The sequence below is a fragment of the Bactrocera neohumeralis genome, chromosome 3 (assembly GCF_024586455.1).
Source record: "Bactrocera neohumeralis isolate Rockhampton chromosome 3, APGP_CSIRO_Bneo_wtdbg2-racon-allhic-juicebox.fasta_v2, whole genome shotgun sequence".
NCBI lineage: Eukaryota > Metazoa > Arthropoda > Insecta > Diptera > Tephritidae > Bactrocera > Bactrocera neohumeralis.
In genome coordinates, this window is record NC_065920.1 from 25,838,128 (window position 1) to 25,860,512 (window position 22,385).

At 35.9% G+C, this 22,385-nt stretch overlaps 1 protein-coding gene across 2 annotated transcripts in view; it reads left to right on the forward strand.

Annotated features, from left to right (window-relative positions):
• LOC126752758 (uncharacterized) overlaps positions 1-21,429 on the forward strand; it is a 32,696-nt gene extending 11,267 nt beyond the window's left edge. Inside the window, exons 1-6 of one of the 2 annotated variants that reach the window (XM_050463729.1) lie at positions 4,082-4,897; positions 16,205-18,055; positions 19,270-19,627; positions 19,694-20,299; positions 20,375-20,709; positions 20,772-21,429. In XM_050463729.1, the coding sequence (XP_050319686.1) occupies positions 16,751-18,055; positions 19,270-19,627; positions 19,694-20,299; positions 20,375-20,709; positions 20,772-20,984 (2,817 nt within the window). In that variant the 5' untranslated portion in view covers positions 4,082-4,897; positions 16,205-16,750 and the 3' untranslated portion in view covers positions 20,985-21,429. Of the gene's footprint in view, positions 1-4,081; positions 4,898-16,204; positions 18,056-19,269; positions 19,628-19,693; positions 20,300-20,374; positions 20,710-20,771 lie in introns of those variants that run through there. The other variant, XM_050463730.1, reaches the window with a different exon arrangement.
• Positions 21,430-22,385: the final 956 nt, after the last annotated feature.

The window sequence follows — 22,385 nt, forward strand, 5'->3', positions numbered from 1 at the left end:
CCAGATACCATCAGCCCGAACCAACTTTTGACGCATTATTACCGAATTAATACCGGATATGCTGCAAAAGCGGTATATAATTGGACAGCTAGGGTTCCTGACATCCGATATATGTAGGTGTCTACTAAGGTGTATAAAACCAATATAATTAGTTGCGTTATCCGTAAGTTAATACTTTCTACAAAAAGGTGTTCGTGAAATCCTGATAGAAAGAATAATCAAATAAAAAATGTCTTTTTTTTCTACATCTAAATGCATTGTTATATATAACCCAATACCATTTAGACCTAACTCTTATTTTTATGAACCGTTTTTGCATTTAACATAAACATAATTAAAAGTTACACTTCAATTAGCCTCTGACCTTTAAAATTTTGGGCAAACAATGTCTCGAAAGTATTAAAAATGCTCCACAACAATAAAAAAGATAGTAAAGGTCACCGCGAACATATAATGGAAACCTGTAATAATACTTTACTATAATTTGGGCTAAGGAGCTGTATTTAACGGTAATTAATGGCAAACAAAAGTCAGAGATAAGCATCGGTTTTAATGGTCAAAACCAATGAACCGTTATAATTCAATTAAATCTATTGAAAACCTTATCAAATATTTAATTTCTCAGGCAGCCAGCCAATCAAGTTACAACCAACACACGAACGCGTAACTAATGAAATATATTAGTATATATATAAGTACGTGTGTGTGTCAATTAATTTCAGCTATGCGCATGCGTCAATCAGTACACAACAAGCGCATAAATGCCGATTAAAAAGCGCAAGTGTATATAATTACAAGCTGCAGTGATACAATGGCGCGGTGTCATGAAAAAATGCTCAGAGATATTTACTTTTGTATACATAAATACAAGTGTACATATGTATAAATGTATGTATGTATGTATGTTTAGCTGTATATATGTATGTTGCATTAGGGATCGATCTAACACAATGCACCAGTAAACCACATTCAATATGCATTTGTTGGTAGCTCAGCTGTCCGGTTGTTTGGTATTCCAAGCCGAAGCGCCTGTTCGAAGCGGCTGCGATGTGTGGTGAGCGTATAAAATTAGAAGTGGTTGAGGTAAGACTCAGCAGCTGGAGAGCGCTTGCTGAACATGCTGCTTGTAGTTGCTCGCATGGCGCCAAGCTCACTGTTAGTAAACTTCGTGTTTATACCGCTCACGGAACACTTTTTAATCCATATTTTTTGGAAATTTACATTGAGCTCTTTTTATACCCTGAACAAGGTATGTTAAGTTTGTCACGAAGTTTGCAACACCCAGAAGGAAGCGTCGGAGACCCTATAAAGTATATATATAAATGATCAGTATGTCGAGCTGAGTCGCTTTAGCCATGTCCGTCTGTCTGTCTGTCCGTCTGTCTGTATATAGTATGTATACGAACTAGTCCCTTAGTTTTTACTTCATTTTCTCTTCAAGAAGCTGCTCATTTGTCGAAACTGGCGATATCAAAGCACCATAACATATAGCTGCCATACAAACTGAACGATCGGAATCAAGTTCTTGTATGGAAAACTTTCACAGTTGACATGATATCTTCACGAAATTTCGTATCGGTTATTTTCTAAGGCAACAATGTAATCTCCGAAGAAATTGTTCTGATCGGCACACTCTAGCATATAGCTGCCATACAAACCGAACGATCGGAATCAATGTCTTGTATAGAAAACTTTCGCATATGACATGATATCTTCACGAAATTTCGTATCGGTTATTTTCTAAGGCAACAATGTAATCTCCGAAGAAATTGTTCTGATCGGCAGACTATAGCATATAGCTGCCATACAAACTGAACACATAGTTACTAAAAGAAATGCAGCTGTGAAGGGTATATTCGCTTCGACAGAAGTTAACGTTTTTTCTTGTTTCACCCTCTGCTTAAATTAAATATTTGTTATAAGATCTCTAAATATATTTTTAAGGTTATTTTTTCTAGAATAAAAAACTAAATTAATTTGAAAATGTTTTAAAATTTATTTAAGAAAAGTGAGAGTTGATTTTGTCAAATTCAATATATTTTCGCATATTTTTTTTTGGCGGCTGAGAGGGTGGAAAATGCCTTTCGCAACATCAGTGCTGTCATCACAGCAAGTTGGGAGGTGATTTTCGCTGCCTTTCCTCCGGCGTGCTGGATTTCTACCCAGAAGGTTAGTCTGGGGTCCAGTCTTACGCCTAGGTAGCTTACTGCTTTTTGTGTCTACTTATTTCGATAGGGTGCTTATATGTTAGCAGAATCCAAGTCTTATCTGCCTAAGTACGGTGCTTACTAGAAACACACAGATTTTTGTGTCTTAAGAATATCTGTAGTCGTTTGCAAATTGAAATACTTACCTTTTCGATAGGTAGTGTGACTCCACATTGGACTAAGTCCTTCCTGCATTGTTAAGCCACAGCCACCACGAATCTCCCCAAAGGGCCAAGCTGAGCAGACTGGAGCGAACTTTTCCCCGTGGTACCATGTTTTAGTCTTTGGTGTGACCTGTAGCCCAAGCTTGCGCTTAAGCTACTGCCAGTCGAGCCCCCAAAAATTCCGAGGAATTCTTAAGAACCCGACTGTATGATTTTTTTGTTATCCCATTCATTTTAGTGTTTGTTATATAATCGCAAACCCATTTAAAGAATATGATAGTATTTCAATATAGCACTTTTCTGACATCTCTGACCATGCCGACATTCAATAAACCAGACATGTGAATGTCGGACATAGTGCATTTGGATTTTAGTCGCCTCATAGGACAGGTATGCCTTACCGCGGGAATATTCTTATCTCCCTCCCCGCAGGGAGCTTATATGTTAGCAGTAATAGCTCTGTTTTTTTCCGAGTCCGTATCATGACCTGATTAAGCTTTATTCGAACTTCTTTTGTGTCTCTTGCTATAATTTCGCCGCTGCAATGTCGTCCGTGTAGCCAATTAAGTACGATTCGTCTAACATTTTGAGTTTTAGTATAGTGTCGTAGTTGCTGTTCCACAAGTCTGGGCCTAAAATGGATTCTTGTTCTGCTCCTGACGTGACCCCTATCTGTCGTGATACCTCTCTAGTTTTGTACAGCAGTTTTCTGTTGCTAAGGTAGCTCCGTAGTTCTTATTTTATTTTAAAGCTTTTTACGAGAGCGTCGATCATATCCACCCATTTAGCACTGTTGAAAGCGTTTCGAACATCTAAAGTCGCCAGCAACACTATTCTATTGTATTTAAGCCATATACGCTGTGCGGCTTCTACACTTTCAGTGAAGCATTTCATAGCTTCGAGAGCAGATCTGGCGGGTTTGAAGCCATATTATCTGGAGGAAAGTCCTCCAGCTTCATTGATAGCCGTATCGAGTCCGGTTTTAAGTAGCCTCTCACAGAGTTTTCAAGCTAGTATTTCAAGCATGCATACTGGACGGTATGCTGATGCCTAGTTGGGATCTCCTTTTCCCTGACTAATTAGCACCAGTTGTTGCTTTTTCCAGGGTTCAGGGAACATTCCAGTTTCGGAGCAGGGTTCGTGTGCGTTCAATAGTACTACCGGTTCAAGGTTATGTTGACAGGTTTCTTCGATTATCGAGGTGTGGTGCACTCCGAATTTCTTCTGACCGGCCAAACTGTCAATAAGGAATACTATTTGAGTATTATCCGCTATTTGTAAAATGAGGACGGAATTATGGTCCGACAACTCTTGATTTTTGCACCGCGATAATGCACCGCCACATTCTGCATTGATTCTTCGTGAGTTTTTCGCCAAATATTCAACCAATATCGTGCCGCAACCACGCTTTTAAAATACTAAAGAAACCAAACGTTTAAGAACGATCCAAAACCTAGCAATATGTAGAGACTAGAGGGCCTTTCATACCCTCAGAAACCTGTCGTATTATCTATAAATATTCATATTGTACAAAAATCTCGTGAATGGTATTAATCGATGCACACATGTTTTCTCTCTTTTGCCACAAGCATCTCTGCACTTTGTAAAGAATGAAAACGAAACTGAAAGCCAAACCGAATAAAATCGAAGTCAAGATTAAAACTCAAACTGAAATCGAAATTGAAGCTCAGCTCAGTCAGTGCTGCAGCTGACTGCTGAGACTCGACTTGAACGGTTCGACGACTGACGACCGCGCGCTCGCTCCGTCGGCTGTGTGTAGTGTGTGCAAAGCGTAAGTCTGGCTGAAGGCAAAGTTGAAGCCGCTGTTAAAAGTGAAGTTGTAGTGCGGATATTGTAAATATACACACGTAGAAAATAGTAAAAAATAGCTGCAGAGCAATCAGTTATGTGAACCTGCTACCAAACAACAGCACATGTGTGTGTGTGTGTGTGTGAGTCTGCAATTTGCTCAGAAGAACGCCACAAAAATGCGGTGAGATATTCATGCCTCCACTTCAGTCAAATTTGTTTGGCTTGGCGCTTATGGGTTTAGTCGCGGTTTTGCAGGCGCAGCGCGCAAACGCAACGGTTTTACATAGAAAATAATTGTACAAGGTGTTAGTGAACTAAAGTGGAATTTATAAAATTTTAATTGAAAAATTTAAAAAATAATCAAATGTGATTTAGAAATTAATTAATTGAAGCAAGTGTGCAGTGTATTGCTTAATTCGCAATAATCTGTGGAGAAACAATAAAAATAAAGATATAAAAACTGCCGTTAGTTAGCAGGGGCTCACTAAAAAAACAACATCAAAAAAATTACAAGAGATTATAAAAAATCAAAGTACCCACGCTACGATTCAGCAATGTAAACTCATTCATAACGAAAATGTGAAAATAAGCCAAACAAGTGTGAGACCCTAAAAAGCCGTGCTTCGCTGCCGCAACAACAGCAATAACCTGCAGAGACTTTCAATGGGAAAACAATTAAAATTTGCATTCATTAAGTGGTGGAAAAAATTGCAGGTGAGCAAAAAAGTGTGGTAAATATGTACATATATATATGTATGTATGTATATGTACAAAAGTACGTATGTGAGTAAGTGCAACGCTGCGCAAGGAATTCGGTTTGAATTGTGTAGACACAGTGTATGCTGCAAGAATGTCATTAGAAAAAATGTAGAAAAAAAAATTGAATAATAAAAATTAATTTAAAAAAACAATAAAAAACAATAATAAAAATGAAAAAATTGTTTTTAATCTCAAAAGTACTAAAAATTCAATTATAAAATAAATAGAAACAGTTTAAAATTTTTAAATAACAATTGATTTTTACTAGCAAAAATATTTAATACAGTTAAAAAATTTTAAAACTAATAAGCACTATAACTAAAAATAAAAGTAATTAAAAACTTCAAAATATTACATTAATAAGAAAGTCAAAGACGAAATAATTGAATAAACATTAAAATTAATAAAAAAAAATTAAAGAGAGTAAAATTAAAAAACAAAAATAAAAATTAATTTTTAAATGCAAAATATTAAAATTACAGTAGAGGCCCGCTAATCCGGACATGGCCTAATTGATTTGTAATCCGGACAGGGTTAAAAACTTCAAAAATATTTAACTGGATCACAATTATTCACTACATTCGCTTTTATGCTTTATTGTTTCAAGTTTTTATTTTTTTTTTAAATGTGTATTAATAATAAACAAACAAATTTATAAATAAAAACATAGTTCTGATATGTCTTTGGTAAAAATATTCCGGATACTTTAATGATCCGGAAATTCACCTGTATAAAAGAAAATTAATTAAAAATATATTAAAATAAAACAATTAAAAAGTTTAAAATTTTAATTTAAAAATTTAATATAAAAAAATAAAAAAATATTAAATATTAAAAATAAATAATAAGACAAATTAACAATTAATGTTCAATAAAAATAAATTTTTAATTGCAACAATAGTTAACAAAATTCAAAAATTTAAAAAATATTTCAATTATAAAAAATTTTAAATGAAATTAAAAGTTATTAAAAAATTTAAATTATTAATATAAAAATATTTAGAAAAAGAGAAAAATTAAAAAATAAAGTTTAAAATTAATTTTGAATTTAAAAGATTAAGACAAATTAAGAAATTAATAAAAACATTTCAAAAAATTTTTTAATTGCAAAAATAGTTGAAAAAATTAAATACTCAAATAAATTTTTAATTATATAAAAAATTATAAATAAAATAATTAAAAAATATTACATTCAATAGTAAATTAAAAAAAACAGTAGAACAAATATTAAAAAAATACATACAAATTTAAGGAATTTATTTTTAAATTCAAAAAATATTTAAAGAACATAAATTTTTTAAAGTAATAATAAAACTTAAGCTTAAATCACAAAAAGGCTAAAAAATTGTAACGAATTAAATAATTAATAAAAACATTTTAGAATGTTTAAAATAAAAATAAAATTTTAAATGCAAAATAATTTAACAAAATAAAAAAAATAAAGAAGTTTAAATTATTGAAATTTATGAATAAAGTGCAAAGAAATTGAAAAAGTAAAAAGTATTAAATTAATAAATAAATTAAAAAACGAAATCATTACACCAGTTTAAAAACAAAAATAAATAAATAAATAATTAAGAAATAATAATTGAAATCAATACTTAAATGCAAAAAATGTTTAAAGAAACATTTTTAAAAATAAAAACTCTTTACATTAAATATAAATTCTTTACATTAAAAAATATTTTAAACAAATTTAAAATATAAATAAAAATTTATTTTTAATAAAAAAAAATTAGATTAAGTTAAAAAATTAATAAACATATAAAAAATTAAAAAAAAATTTGAAAACAAAAATATTTGACAAACTGAAAAAATTTAATAAATTTAAAGTTATTAAAATTAATAATTAAAATATAAAGTTTAAAGAAATTAAAAAATAAGAAAGAAAATAATAGATTAAAAAAGAATTCATTACGCTACTATAAAATAATGTAAACAAATAAAAAATTAAGAAATAAGAAAAATTATATATGTACATATAAAATCCAAAAAATATTTAAAGAATCATAAAAAAAATTAAAAACTAAAAATAAAAATTATTTTTTAATATAAAAAAAGTTAGAAAATTACATGAAATTTAAAAATTTGTAAAAAAAATTAAAAATAAATCTTTGTTCCAAAACTAATTTAACAATATTTAATGTAAATAATTTTAAATTTATAAAATATTATAAATAAAATTAAAAAATAATATTAAATTAACAAATAAATTAAAAAACAAATAACTAAAAACTATTAAAAACAAATGGCAATAATGAAAAAAAAATATTTTTATAAAATATATTTATAAAATATTTTTTTTTCTAAAAAATTACAAATTCCATATTAATTTTATAAATATATTTTATAAAAATATTTTTTTTTCCTTTATTGCCATTATTTTATAAAATATATTTATAAAATATTTTTTTTTAGAAAAAATTACAACTTCCATATTAACGTATGTATCTTATTTTGCGCGACACCAATTCCAACCACAACCATTCATTGACTCATACTCCACCGCCACTGAGTTTAATAATAAAAACAACAACAACAAATAGTACGACATGAAAATTTTGAAAAAAATAGGCAAAGCGCCAAGCCATTGTAAACTATTAAGCGCATATGAGCGCTCATAATGCCCACACACATTCGTACACACAAAACTACATACACATAAAGCTATAATAAAGTACTTTAACAAAGATCTAATAAAATGAAATCGAAATTTAAGCTGCTCGTTTGCCAATAAAAGGCTTGTGAATAAGTCAAGTCACAGCGCCAAAGGTGAGCTATGCAGCAAAATCGACGCGAAAAATAGCTGAAATGTATAGACATACTATATATGTATATGTATATGTATATATATGTATGAATGTGTGTAAATATGTATATACATATGTATATATATAAGCTTTTGGCATTAGGTAATAAATAGCATAATCCACCCGCCGCCGTTGTCGTCATTGGCGGCTCCAGCGCTGATCATTTAAATCGGATCAAGCCGTAAATCAATGCATTCACTTGAGCTGCTACTTGAGGTATTACATATAGTAGAAAATATATTATATACAATAATTATTAAAAACAGCGCGAAGCATGTAGAAGTACTTACGAGCATATACATAAATACATATGCACTTAAATACATAATATGCATGCATTCTAAGGCAAACGCGCACAAATGTTCGCACAAACAATTTGCTCGTCCGTTTGCCAACTGCTGACCAAATGAAGAAATCTTTTTACAACTTTTAATTGCTTGCTTTATGATTGTAGAAAATCGCCGAGTTTTTTTCTTGCCACATATTGAAATCATGCAACGCTTCGTTTGCTGCAACGAAATCCAATACTCGCATTCAAAATGTTCGAAACACGACAATTTAAACACTACTAATGATAAATTAAACAAAATTATTAGACAAGAGCGAGTAATAAATCATAAGTGTGTATGAGTATATATTTTTATGTATGTATGTATACACATACTATGCTATATAATAATTAAAATATAATTATTGAGTGAAATTAGTTTTGAATCTAAATGCTGCATGAAGGTCGATGGCATGCTGCGGCATTTTAATACAGCTGCCATGTCGAAACTCAGCAGGCTTAGCATAAGCTGAGACAAGTCGAGACTGAGCAAAGTTGTTATAGAATTCCATCGGACTGATCAACTTTTTAAGAATGTGGTAATACTTATTTTTATTCATTTTTAACAAAATTCTAATAACTATGGAGCCACCGTGAGCATTGCACCGCTTATAGCGATCAACCAACATTGTGATATATTGTGTAGTACGACTGGTCCACCAAAATAATCAAAAGTCACGGTATTTTCTTTGCAGTGCCAATTCTTCTTGGCCTACATCCTCAAAAGATCAAATTGACGCAAGAACTGAAGCCGCTTGACCGACAGAATCGTCGTATGCTCGTTAATTGGACTGAGCAACAACTTGAAAACTATCCGGATTTTCATCGAAAAATCATCATCAGCGATGAGGCTCATTTCTGGCTGAATGGCTTCGACAATAAGCAAAATATGCGTTATATGTAGGTTACTCCATAAGTCCATAAGTCACCATTGCAACCCGAAAAATTACGGTTTGGTGCGATTTATGGACCTCCGGCGTCATTGGGCCGTACTTCTTCCGTGACGGGTATGTTACTGTGAATGGGAATCGCTACCGCTCACTGATAACCCAATTTTTTTGGCTCAAATTCGGTGATATGAACTAGGACATCCAACAGAACGGCGCCGCAAGCCACACAGCGAATGCCTCAATCGATTTATTGTAAATCAAGTTCAGTCAATTGGCCGCCTTAGTTGTGCGATTTGACGCCGTTAGATTATTTCCTGTCAGACTACGTCAAGTTTATGGTCTACATATGCCAACAAGCGTTTACGAAAATTAGAACTTAAATATTTTACTGTTACTTAGATAATGATGTCTTTCTCATATAACTAAAAAGAAACTTAAAATCAGAAACGATTAGTAGTTTTTTTTTTTTTTGTTTGAATTGAAGATGAGAAGATTTTCAATGAAGTACTCATTGGTTTAATTACGTCATCTATTTGTGATCAGTTATTATTGTGACACTGTTGCAAACTACAGCACAAGTTGATGCTATGATGGCTTGACAGTTGTTAAGGGCTCAGTAGGGTAATCTTTTTTCGTTTTTTTTTTTTTTGCATTTTCTGTTCCCTTATACCCTTAGAATTAATTTAGAAACCCACTTTACCCTTGGAAGATTTCGAAAAAGGCCCAAAAATAATAATACCGCTCGACGTTCGGAGTGCTCGGAGTGCACACCTCAAACTTTAAACGCGTTTTTCTCAAAACACACTTTTTTAAACTGGCGGACATGATTCCGGTCGAACTACTAAACCGATTTGCTTAGTTTTTTTTTTTAATGGTTACCAAACGCCTGGCTATCGTCCCTATCTTTTTTATAATTTATTGCCAATGTTATGGCAAAATTTATGTAAAAAAACATGGGAAAAATTAAAAAAAAACAAAGTTAATCACTTTTTTATTTATCAAAATTTTTTATGATTCTACTAAGGACGATAACCATTCACGTAATTTTTAAGAATAAATTGGGGTTTTGTGTTTATCTCATTCACCCAGCCATTTCTCCGACAGATGGCATCAAAAAAATCTGAAAAAAATTTGTTTAAACACTCCACGATACTCGTACGAGTATATCTCATGATATGTGAAAAAAGTTCTATTGTAGAATAAAAATTTTTATGAAAAAAAATGTCAAAAAAACGGGCCAGATTACCCTACTGGCCCCTTTAATGAAATATGCTGCAATGCCACGTCCTTAACTGGTTCAAAACACATCGGGTCGCTGTCAAAAACTTAATTTTCAAAGACTATGTACAAAGAAAGAGTCATTGCTTTGTTATAAATCGGTTACGCCGGACTTTGTTCGAATTGCTTTTGCAAAAACTTGCACTTCGTAGCTCGTCTCACCCAAATGTAAGTAGTTACAGTTATCAATTCCGAATGTATGGAAATTTGTTCCCCTTCTACATTAGATTACAATATTTCTAATACATTTTCGAAACCTTACACAATCTACCTCCGATATCACCTGAAGACTAATTTAGAACCTATAAGCATGATTCTGGCAGTAGCTAGTTGAGTAAAGTGGGGCACACTTAGGTCTTTAAGAGTACCATTATGAAACTACCATGGAGAGCATTATAACTGTCTACGGGACACGGGTTTATGAGTTTGATATACAAAAGAAGTCAACAATCATTGGAATGGAGGGAATAAAACGATCCGAAATAAAAAAAAACCACGCCAAAGCCGCTCAAAAATCAAGTTAATGCTGATTGTTTTTTTTTCGATATTCGTGGTGATGATTGTGACCGAATTTAAAGCCAAAAATGCAATGAACCACTAATTTCCGAACGCTGAAGAGTATGAAATGTCCGGTTACACCCGTTCTTAGTCCTTCCTTACTTCTTTGCATATTACTTTCAATATGAAATATTAGCGCTTCAAACTTTAAAGTCTAGAGATCCTTTCTATTGTAATATATGTATGTAATACCGTTATGCTTGTCATATGGCCACATGCTGCCACTAGGCGCACCTTCATCATATTAAGTTTCGCTTCGCACACAAACATATACATACATACATACTCGTATAAAAGCTTTAAAAACCAATTATTCACCAAAATAACGAGCATGTCTGCCTGAAATTCACGATGTTAGTATTTGTTTTTGTTGTTTTCTTTTTTTTTTAATTTTATTATCGAATATTTCAAAATGTTATCAAAAACCAATTTTATTACAACTTACGAAACACCAAAAGCATCGTTAACTGCACAACAACAACAAGCAGATATAATTTTTGGTTTGGAACTCCTCATTGCCTTATAACTAAGAAGTATGAAAATAGAAACAACAAAAATGAAACAAATAAAATCTCAAATAAAAATCTGCTCGGTTGTCAAACTATTTGACTATTTGTGCCTCCATCAGCTCGGTGCTGCAGACAACAGCACCGCATCCGTCACGACCATCAATCGCAACAACAAGCACTGCTTGCGGCGAATCGCTGTCTGCATCATCCAAAAACCAAAAACAAAAAAAAAACAACACAAAACAAACCTACAGTTCCCACCATCAACGAGAGCGAATGCTGGTCCAAGTTATTGGCCAAGCAGAAAAAAACCCACGAATTCGCCATGAAGATTTGTCCGTCTGCAAAAGCTGCAAAATTGTTAGTTTGCAATGCAAACACTTGTGTCTTTACATATATACATACATACAATTATATATGATTATGTATGTATATATGTACATGTGCACCTATGTACCATGTTTGTGTGTATGAATGATGCTGCAAAGAAGTCAATTGTCCTGGTCAACAGCTCTGTGGTTGCGGTAGTCACTCGGTGCTTCGTACATCCATATGTGCTTGTGTATGTATGTATGCGAATAAAATCTTTACATATTGCTGTCGTTGTTGCTATTGTTGGAATTGTTGGCAGCCGTGCCGCTTAGCTGCCAAATTGGCTGGTGGTTGACCCTTTTACTTGACTTCTCATTTCGTTTCGTCTATGAAATTGTGATTCGATTTATTCCGACGATTTGTTTATTATGGAAGTGTCTGACAAAGTAACCGGCTGAAGTACACGGTTGAGGGTATGGGTAAATATTTGTCGTGGTATATATTTGCATGTATGTGGGCTCTGTGTTGATGCAGAGGTGGTGGCAATGCTTTTCGGCAGGTCTTTTCAACAAATACTACCATGAAAATCTCGTCCGACATGACTAAAAACAACTGCTTAGATATATGGTCAACGGTTCATATAAATTACATGTTACACAAACAAATAATGTAAGCGATAATATATAGGAAATTTATGATCTACAAAAATGGTCTAGAACATTTTTTTGCTGAGTCAACTCATTGTTATTCGTAGTTAAAGTCCAACAAAAAATTATAAAAAATAATCTCCTCAATTTTTCATCTTATATTACAAATTGATGGTACATAATTTTTTTTTTGGCCCACCTTAATGTATATGTATATTAGAGTGAAAAATAGGTTCTTAGACACCTCTAAGAAAGCCTCTCCAAACATGAGTTTTTAATTGTAACGGGAAGGTCCTCCTACATACAGTTTTCTATTTTTTCTTATTATCAGATAGAAAAATTTATATCTCGCTTCCAACTACTTGAAAAAATATCTTGTTCCTTAGATTTTCTAGGAAATTGAATGCTCTATAAAAAAGGTCTGATATGATTTTTTCGTAAACCCAACCGTTTAAAAGATATTAACAGTTAAAGTTTGATTATTTTTGGGAAAATTTTTTATTTCTTATGAATTTTATAACTCAACGAAAAAAAATTATTATGAATAATGAAACTCATAGTTTTGTAGGAAAACTCTAATATATATAGATATATATATACATAGTATGCAGTAGCGATTTTTACAAATTAAACGAATATATGATTTCGAATTCTTATGAAAATGGACAGGGAAACAGCGATAAGCATAATTACGCTTGGGTCCAAACTGGATATTCGGGTAGGAGATGCTGCCTTTTCAGTAAAATTGGGTCCTAGAATCGCCTACCGTCAAGATCTCCAAACAAAGATCACAGCAATTAAAGAAAACCTTCTTATACTGACAAAGAGTAGGACAATAAGCAATATATTTATACAAAATTGCATACCAACAAATACTCTGAAATTGTAAATAAAACGATTCTCTCAATCCACGAAACACTTTTCATAGGCACATTTTGAGATGGCCTTCAGCTACTTCATGGAATTTTGTTTTATCTTTTCGATCGATTGAAAACGGGTTCCACGGAGCTGTAATTTCAGTTTGAGGAACAAGAAAAAATTAAACGGAGCCAAATCTGTTGGCTGATGGGTATACTTAGGTTAGATGTGAACACAGTTGACGCCCAAAAGCGATTGTTACCGACCAAAACATCAAAAAAGAAGTCCAGAAAAGGATTTGTATGACTATAAAGTGAAATTGTTGGAGATGTCAGGCGCTGGAGATGTTCAAGTATAATAAAAACGCGTCTTTGCGTCAATATTTGATAATGGATGGAAAATAGCTCCATCAGTTGACTCCGAAGTCCAATCGATAGACATCCGAGTGGACTGCACAGGATGAACCCGCTTCAAAACGTGGAAAATGCAAAAGTCGGTTGGCCGTTTGAAGAACGAAATCACCGAAAAGCAGCCGCATTTGAAGAAAAAAAATGACTGATTCACCAAGACAATGCACCAAGTCAGAAGTCAGTGAAAACGATAGCAAAATCCATGAATCCACCGTATTTTCCAGATCTGACCTCCAGCGACTATTTAATATCCTCAGATAAATTTTCGTCGAAATAAAAGGTGATCGTCGAAACAGTAGCCTATTTTGAGGCAAAGGATAAATCGTACTACAAAAATGCTATCGGAACGTTGGAGGGTCGCTATAATTAGTGTGCCACAACCTATGCCATGGTTCATCGAGGACTTATCAATTGACCCCTTATACAATATGTTGGTCAAACGGTTTAAAGACAGATGGAAAATCAGATATCACTATATAAAGCATACTGAGGCTTAAGGAAAGTATGGATTGATGGCATTAGTCCTTGACATTACCCAACTATATTTGATAATACATTTCCGAGCAGTTTTATGAATAAATCACACACAATGATCGACATATTTTACATAAATCTGTCAGCATAACGGGAATCATTATATGTTGGAGTAATTTGTATACCGATTTCTTACATTTTCGGCTTTACACCAACATCTTCTCCATTTAATTTTGCTTAAATATCTTAAATTTTATTTAACATGAACCTTGACCTGATTGAACCGACATCGTCAGACTTACAGTGGAACGAATGTAAGAACCATTAAAATTTTCTTAAACTGTTTTTGAGCCATCGATTTTAAGGCAAAGTTGTTTAGGGACTATACGAATTTCTTTATCAGTGTTTGAGATATTTTAATGGAATTTAATACTTAAATGCATTTGGATATTCTATTCATCATTTGTCGGAATTGGCCAGTACGGACAACTATATCACATATATGTTTATACAACCGATTATTCAGATTTTTTAAAATTCGCCTTAAAAATTGCTGGCTCGACTCATAGTTTTTTAGGCGAAGTTAGTCAGGATGATCCATATGATTTCCCGCATATGGTATATCTGTGATATGCTGATACTGGAACAATGCCTTCCAAACACAGAATACTTCTAGCTCGTTTCAAATTCTTAAACGAGACTTTTGAAAAATTTAAGCTCTTACCACTTCTGAAAGACACTTGTCAATCGGAAGCTGAAGTTCTTGTATTAGGTGTATGGGAGATGTGTATAGTATATACCTGATGTAGGCAATTTTTGTTATCACCATATATGTATTTTCACCAGAAAAGTAATCTCTATGGGTTTTATAAGGAAACATCTCAAATTGGCCGATAGTACGACATAAAGAAGTTTGTAATGCCTATTTTTGGTATATTTTATCCTTTTTCGACATCGCAAAATATTATTACCAGAAGAAGTGGTTTATACACAAAATTAACAATATTAACGGTATAAAGTCAACCAGATGTTTGAGAATCCTTATATTACATACGATTCCTTATATTACGGCTCGTACATGGAAGCTAGCAGAAATATTCACGCGATTTTATCTATATATGTAAAGTCTTGTATGGGAAGGGTAGTCTTTCCTCAATTTCATTCAAAAAGAAGAGAGTCGGTTTTCCGATTTTTTCTCTCTGGCGTTCTATCGTTGGATATTTGGACCTCCAGAGAGCTCAGCAAGCGCTGGTCAAAAACTAGAACTTATTCGTAAGAGGTTCTCCTACTAGCTCTTAGCAAAGTGAATATTCGTCGCAATTTTAGAAGTTCTGACTGGCCACTCTTCATCTCCCTGCGTGTAGGGGTTAGAATTTACCCGTAGTAAGGCATGCCTGTCGTAAGAAGCGACTAAAATCCATATGCATTATGTCTTTCTTTCTGGGCTTGCCTTGAAATGTCAGCATAGTCTATGTCAGAAATAGTGCTATAATACTCAGCTTGATATGATATTATAGGCTTTATATTTGTTCCTGATATAAAGACATTTGTTGTTCAAACGAAAAATGTCACCAGTCATTGAGTTTTGGGGACTCAACTGGTAGTAGCAAAAGCTACAAGATCTTACCAGAAACTTTAACCTGGTACCACGGGGAGCAGTTAGCCCTTGGAGTTTACTCCAATCTGCTCATTGGGTTTGGCCCTTTGTGGAGATTCGTGGTGGCTGTGGTTGAAACCTAAAGGCAGGCAGGATTGAAAAATTCAATCCAATGTGGAGTCGCATTGCGGCCGGATGCCGGACCCAAAGTACGGCAGAAGTTTTAGATCGGCCTCGTACCCGACCAAGGCGGCTAAGGTGTCCCTAACCACCTGAACCAATTGGAACCAAAATATATGTACGTGGAAAATGCATTTATACTTTGGGGCGCTGTCCGGTAGTTTCAGGTTTTAGGTGTTACAAATAATCTTTTGTTCACGGTCTTCTTCGAAATGAGTTTCAATCAATGTGCCGACCCTGTAGCTTAAAATAAACATTCTTGATAGGAGATATGCAATTAAAAATTACGATTTTTCATGACTTTATTGAGTAAATTAAAAAAAGTATTGTAATTTTATCGCTTTTTAATACTTTCCATTTTCATCTAATCAACGTCTTATTGTTTGCTTTACCTTTTTTTCTATTCTACAGCAACGTGAGCCACTAACACTTTAATGCCACACCAGTAACACTGCAACGCACCCCTCGAAAGCACTGGCAGATCACCAAACCCATAATAAATGTGGATAAAATGAGTAAATAGCGTGGTTAAAGCTAGCAATGAGCTGCAATCGAGATCTTAGCTGCTGCAGAACTACGCCGAACACCAATAAATAACGAGCCGATACCCAAGCCGCACCGTCTAGCTGATTGGTTGGTGTGCAAAAGATGCGTTCGCTTACGTAATCGAAATCAAAGTGCAAGCAGCCAGCAGTTCCCGCTAACACAGCCGTGCCTATAAGTGTAGCTCATGGCTAAGCGCGCCGTGGCTTCATTTGACTAGACTGCAACTGCTACTCTTTCTCACCCGAAGTGCAATTGACATTTTCATTCTTGGTGACTTCGTGTGCACGCGTGTGTGTGTGTTTGGATGTGTGGCAAAGCACCAGCAGATCGCTGATTTAACTTTGCGAAATCGATTAGCACCGGCGAAACTTCAAAAGCACAGCAAGCAACAGGTGAATAGTTGAAGGCATAATGGCTAGCGCGACTGGCGGTCGCGATGCCATTGAATGTGATGGCAACGCTTCTGCAATGGCCATAAATATGGCCGAGACTGGCAAAACAAACAATTACATGGCCAGCAGCAGAAAAAATCGACACGATGCCCACGGCAACAGTGAGGGGCCGAGCAAAAAACTAGAATCAGCGAAATTTGGGCATACGAGTGGACGCACGGCTGAGGGTTTGCGTCGGCAAGCGACCAAATATCCACACGGCCTGAATATCAGCATACAAACAGTGACCACTAATGAGCACCAGCACAACACCACTAGTAATGGCAACAACAATAACAGCAGCAATAATAATAATAGCAGTCTGCATGCCAACAGCGACCTGAATGCAAATTATGGCTACTCACGAGCTTCCACGCTGCGCAGCAGTTGGGGTGGCAACAACAATGACAAACGGCAAACGAACAGCGATTTGAATGACAGCATTAGACACACCTCACATGGCCGGGATGCAGCGGCAACGTCGGACAACGGCCACCGCAAATATCGCATTAGTATGATCAGTAGTCCGGAAAATCTGGCCGAATTGCAAATGCGCCGCTACAAGTATCCACTCACCGGCAACTACTATCTGGACACACAAGATGCGACGAGCGTGAAACAGCCACCCCCGCTGCCGGTGCTGCGCACATATCTACAGCGCTTCGGTCGTTGGAAATATCTACGCTGGCCCATTATATTTGTGGCGAGCACATTGCTATTCTTCGGTCTCATCACCTATTGCATTTGGCTGCACGATGTGAGTGTGGCGCGAGAGCGTTACCAGCGACGACGGCAGGAAGTTAGCAAGGAGGCGCAGTTAGCCGATAATGAAGCGCAGCTCATCAACTTTGTTGCAAACACGTTGGACGTGTGGCAACGTGTTGATGAAAGCATTGCAACCACAACAAGTACTTCGGCAATCAGCACCACCAATTCAAATGTAGCTATAACCACAGACCACAATCGGCAACACCTACAGGAATCGACGATTTTACGTGCAATTAGCACTCAAGCGCGTCAACCACCGCCCAAGCAGCAGCAACTCACAACATTCAAGTATGTGGTGCCTTCGAAAGGTGTTGTCGCCGGCGACAAGAAGCAGCACACCAAAGTGGCTGTTGATAAGGACAGAGATGAGACTATGTCCGACACCACGACATATGCCAGCGCCGAAGCGGCTCTGATACCCACTAACGTGCTGCATTACAGCGGTTTTAATGGTCATCAGAACAGCTTTGGTGTGCCCATCGAAGAGGGTCACCGCATTTTGAGGCTCTTTAATAACGTAAGTAGTAATTCATAATTGTAATCGCTTCTCGACTAATGCGTTCTCAGTCTGTGGACATTCATGTTCTTTCTTAATGCATGTGCTATAGGACTGAGATTTTGTTCGTATTAGAAAAGGTTAGATCGAGGTACAGACACGAACGGAATTCACGAAGTTTCCGTTTGAAGAGTTGAAATTCATCAATTCGTCCGATTCAGTTAGACATCTGAGAAGAAAATATCGAGATATTTGCTTCCTCCATCAAACTTCTACAATTGTCTTCTGAGTAAACTCGCAACCATGCAAGCGATAGTTTTTGATTAGGGAGCGCCAGACTCACGTGAGGCCGATCCGTCCAATAATAGCATTCAAGAAGCCGACGGTATTCCGGGTCGTTCGCAGTCTTATTAAATCGGAAGGAGTATATCCTTTCTTGCAAGCTTATCGACCTCATATTTCCCTACTGCTTTATCGGGTTCCATTGTGCAGAATCATGTCGCAGTCGCGCATGTCACAGTTCTCGACCAGGAATCACCGGACTTACGTGAGGCCGGTCCATCTAGTGATAGACTTAAAAAGGCCGTCGGAACTCCAAGTCGTCCCCAGTCTGAAAAAATCGGAACGACTATATTCTTTCTTGCAAGCTCATCGGTCTCATAGTTTCCAACGGCCCTATCGTGCTCCATTGTGCAGAATCATGTCGCTGTCGCATGTGTCATTGTTCTCGACCAGTAATCACCGGACCTAGGTGAGGTCGGTCCATCCAGTACTAGACTTCAAAAAGGCGTCGGGACTCCGGGTCGTCCCCAGTCTGAATAAATCAATAGGACTATATCCTTCCTTACAAACTCATCCGCTTCATAGTTTCTAACGATTCCGTTATGACCTGGCACTAAAATCAGCTCATTCATGAAATAACATGTCAAGGCCTAAGAATCGAAGATGTATAAATATTGTAGTTACAGTGAAAGCTACCGAGTATCGAGGCTAGGCTAGGGACAAATCCTTTTCTTTTGCATAACATATAAGTTATACTTGTATGTCCACATACGACAGTTTGGCTTGAAATAATCTTTGTGAGAAGTGAATCTAGCTGGAAAAGGTGCTTTTCAAATGTTACCCCCAAGTAAAGACTCATGACTCAGACGTCATGGAATCTATTAATTCATAAAAAGAGAAGTTGTCTACAAATACTTCCTTTTATTTACACAGTCTCTTTCTTTTTCCAACAGGGTCTTTCACCAGATCAACCCTTTACCCCAACAACCAAGACTTTGGCTAAAGTATCACCCACGATACCGCCGCTCGCAAAGTCTAAGCCCACACACGCCATGTCATCAGGTTTTCGCACCACCGCACAAGATAACGGCTGTTACTCAACCACGCTGCCGATGTGTCAGGGTGTGCTGGACTATGATTTAACATACAATTCGACAACAAAATTACAGCTTAACGATCAGCAAGCTTTTCAACAACTAGTTCATTCGAACTGTTCAACACGTGCGCTCGAGTTCATTTGCGTCACACTAGAACCGGAATGTAGACCTTCACATATTGGTATATTGCCACCTTGTCGGAGAATTTGCAAAGGTAATCAACATTAAAAGGCTATTAAAAATAGAATTTATAGGTGCTACTTTCTTTCTTGTCTTAAAGCCGTACTTGAAGCATGCTCCATTGTCATAGCCAACTGGGACGCGCTAAACGAACTGTTTGACTGCAATATCTACCCCGACTCCAATGATCCGCACAAATGTGAGGATCCCACGAGAAGACGCGACTACTGTTACGACAATGAGTTCGCCTGCTATGACCGCACCTGCATACCGCAGCAGTGGCAGTGTGACAACATCAAGGATTGCGCCGCTGGTGAGGATGAAGAGAGCTGTTTGATTTGCGATCATCAGGATGAGTTCCGCTGCCGCTCTAATGAGAAGTGTGTGCCCGAGTCGGTGCGCTGCGATTTGAAATACGACTGCTTCGATGGTTCCGATGAGGAGGAATGTGATGAGTATGGTTCCGGCGATGAAACAGCGGTCACTTTCGATGAAGCCGCCTTAAATTCTTTTCCACGTATATTCTCATACGCTAGCTTCCTATCGCCCAATCAAACTAATGAAGGTTTATATACCTACATCACGGCGGCCACCGACGATGAGAACGGCACGAAGTTTCAAGTGCATGAAATCACCAATCGCACAAGCGGCATATCTACGGAAGAGGTGACAAACAGTGTGCCCGGCGATGGACCCAAAGGTTTCGGTGAGTTCTTGCCTCTAACTCCCACTCTCTTTTGTTCATTATCTCACAAATGTACATATATAAATATATTTGCAGTAAACTTCCGTGACAGCAAGGAAATCATGATGACCAGCGACACGGAGAATAAATTCAAGTACTCCTCGGCCGCCACCACCTCACGCCTCGCCACAACAAATCGCAACAATAATAGCTTGATCAGTGGCGGCAATAAAGTATCCTTTGGTGCCACCACACCCCTGCAACCGGCAGCCTCAATGCGCATCGGCATCACTACCGAACCGGCCAACACATCCGCAGACGACAAAGATAACGACGACAGCAAGCGCAAAAAACCAGCAAATACTTGTGCGCCCCATCAATTGCGCTGTGTGAGCGGCGAGTGCATCACAGTCAATCAACTCTGCGACAAGGTGAGCTTATGCCACGCTGATGCACTGTGAAGTGCTTGGTAAAGTGTTGATTGTATTTGCAGAAAATTGACTGTCCAGATGGTGCTGATGAGCTGATGTGTATCTACAAGGAGCAGCGCAGCTCGACAACAACAACAATGCGCAGCAGCACAGACGGTCCTTCGAGCCGCAGCCGAAGTGTGCGCACGCAATCGACGACGGCGGCGGCGACGACAATACGTACGGATAAACGCTCCTTGACACGTACGACAATAAAGAGAAAGGTGAAAACTTAATGTTGCAATAACAACAACTACGTAATGGCTACTTGAAACCGTTATTGTTGTACACATCCCATTTTATCTAACTATACAGCGCGTGTGTGTGTGTATTGTTGTTAAGTTCCACATAGTATTTTAGGAGTATGTATTTTTCTTGTTGTTCTATTCTCACCTGGCTGCACTTTTCCAATATTCTCTTCTACATTTAAGCATTACATTTAGTGTTGAAAATTGATTTAGCTTATTTACTGCGTACCTATGTCGTTGCTTGTTTTTTGAACAAAAAACATAAATATTTTTAGTATTTTTTATGTAATTATTTCTATTGTTACAGCTGTAACTACCGTTATATATAAATATTTACGTATTTATAGAGACATTTGTATTATATGCCTTGATTCATACTGTTGTTAGCATGTGTAGTTGACTTTAAGGTTATGTTTTTAAATTCAACACTGTAAAAAATAACTTTATTTTATTATAAACTCGAAAAGTAAAAGTAAATAATCTAGTTTTATATTGTATTTCGTATAACTTAAGGTTATTCTTTGTTTAACAAGATAAAACAAGCAGAAAATCTTTTTTAGATGGTGTAAGAAATACGACTAGGTCTTCTTTACACTCCTGAATTATCGAACTGTTATTCATACTCTGGAATCAAACGCAGAAACTTAGGACTTTTAAAGGTTGTTGTTGTTGCAGCGGCAGAAATCTGCCGAATTGACTGTACATGGCCGGATAAAAATCCGGGTCCGTTTCGGTTACGTAGACTCGACTATCTTGAGAACGAAAAAAAAACAAAATCCAAGGTATTATGTTATTGCCTTGCGTCTGCTATAAATATAACAAGAACAACTTAAAGCATGGTGCTGTTACTTTGGTAAGTAATCCCAACTTCACTTGAGAAAACCTAACTTTCCCCAATCTGACTTCTATCTAGGTTATATATAGATACAAGCTTCGTTATTTGGTTAGCTGATAAACGAAGGATCTAAGTATATGACAACAAGAATCACCATTTCAGTTTCAACGATTAAATTATACCATATTCGAATGCGAATCTAGAAAATCTTCGATAAGCGATTTTATCAAAAACTTTTGAACCTGTGGGTGTTAACATTGAAAACGCAAGAAATTATGTAAATTAACGAAATGTAGAAGTAAACTGGATAAAAGGTAAGGATGCCAAGAACATATTTATTACCCGATTAATGTATCAAATGTTTAGTTGCAAGAACAAAAAAAATTTGCAATTAATTGGAAGATATTAAACGATTAATCGTACTTTTCGATTAATTTTGTTTCTAATGTTGAAATAATGAAATAACTTTATTTCAACTGATTATAATCGCATAGAAAATATTTCCCATACAATTATCAAGTAAGATTAAGATTGCAAAAACAGTATTTTTGAAA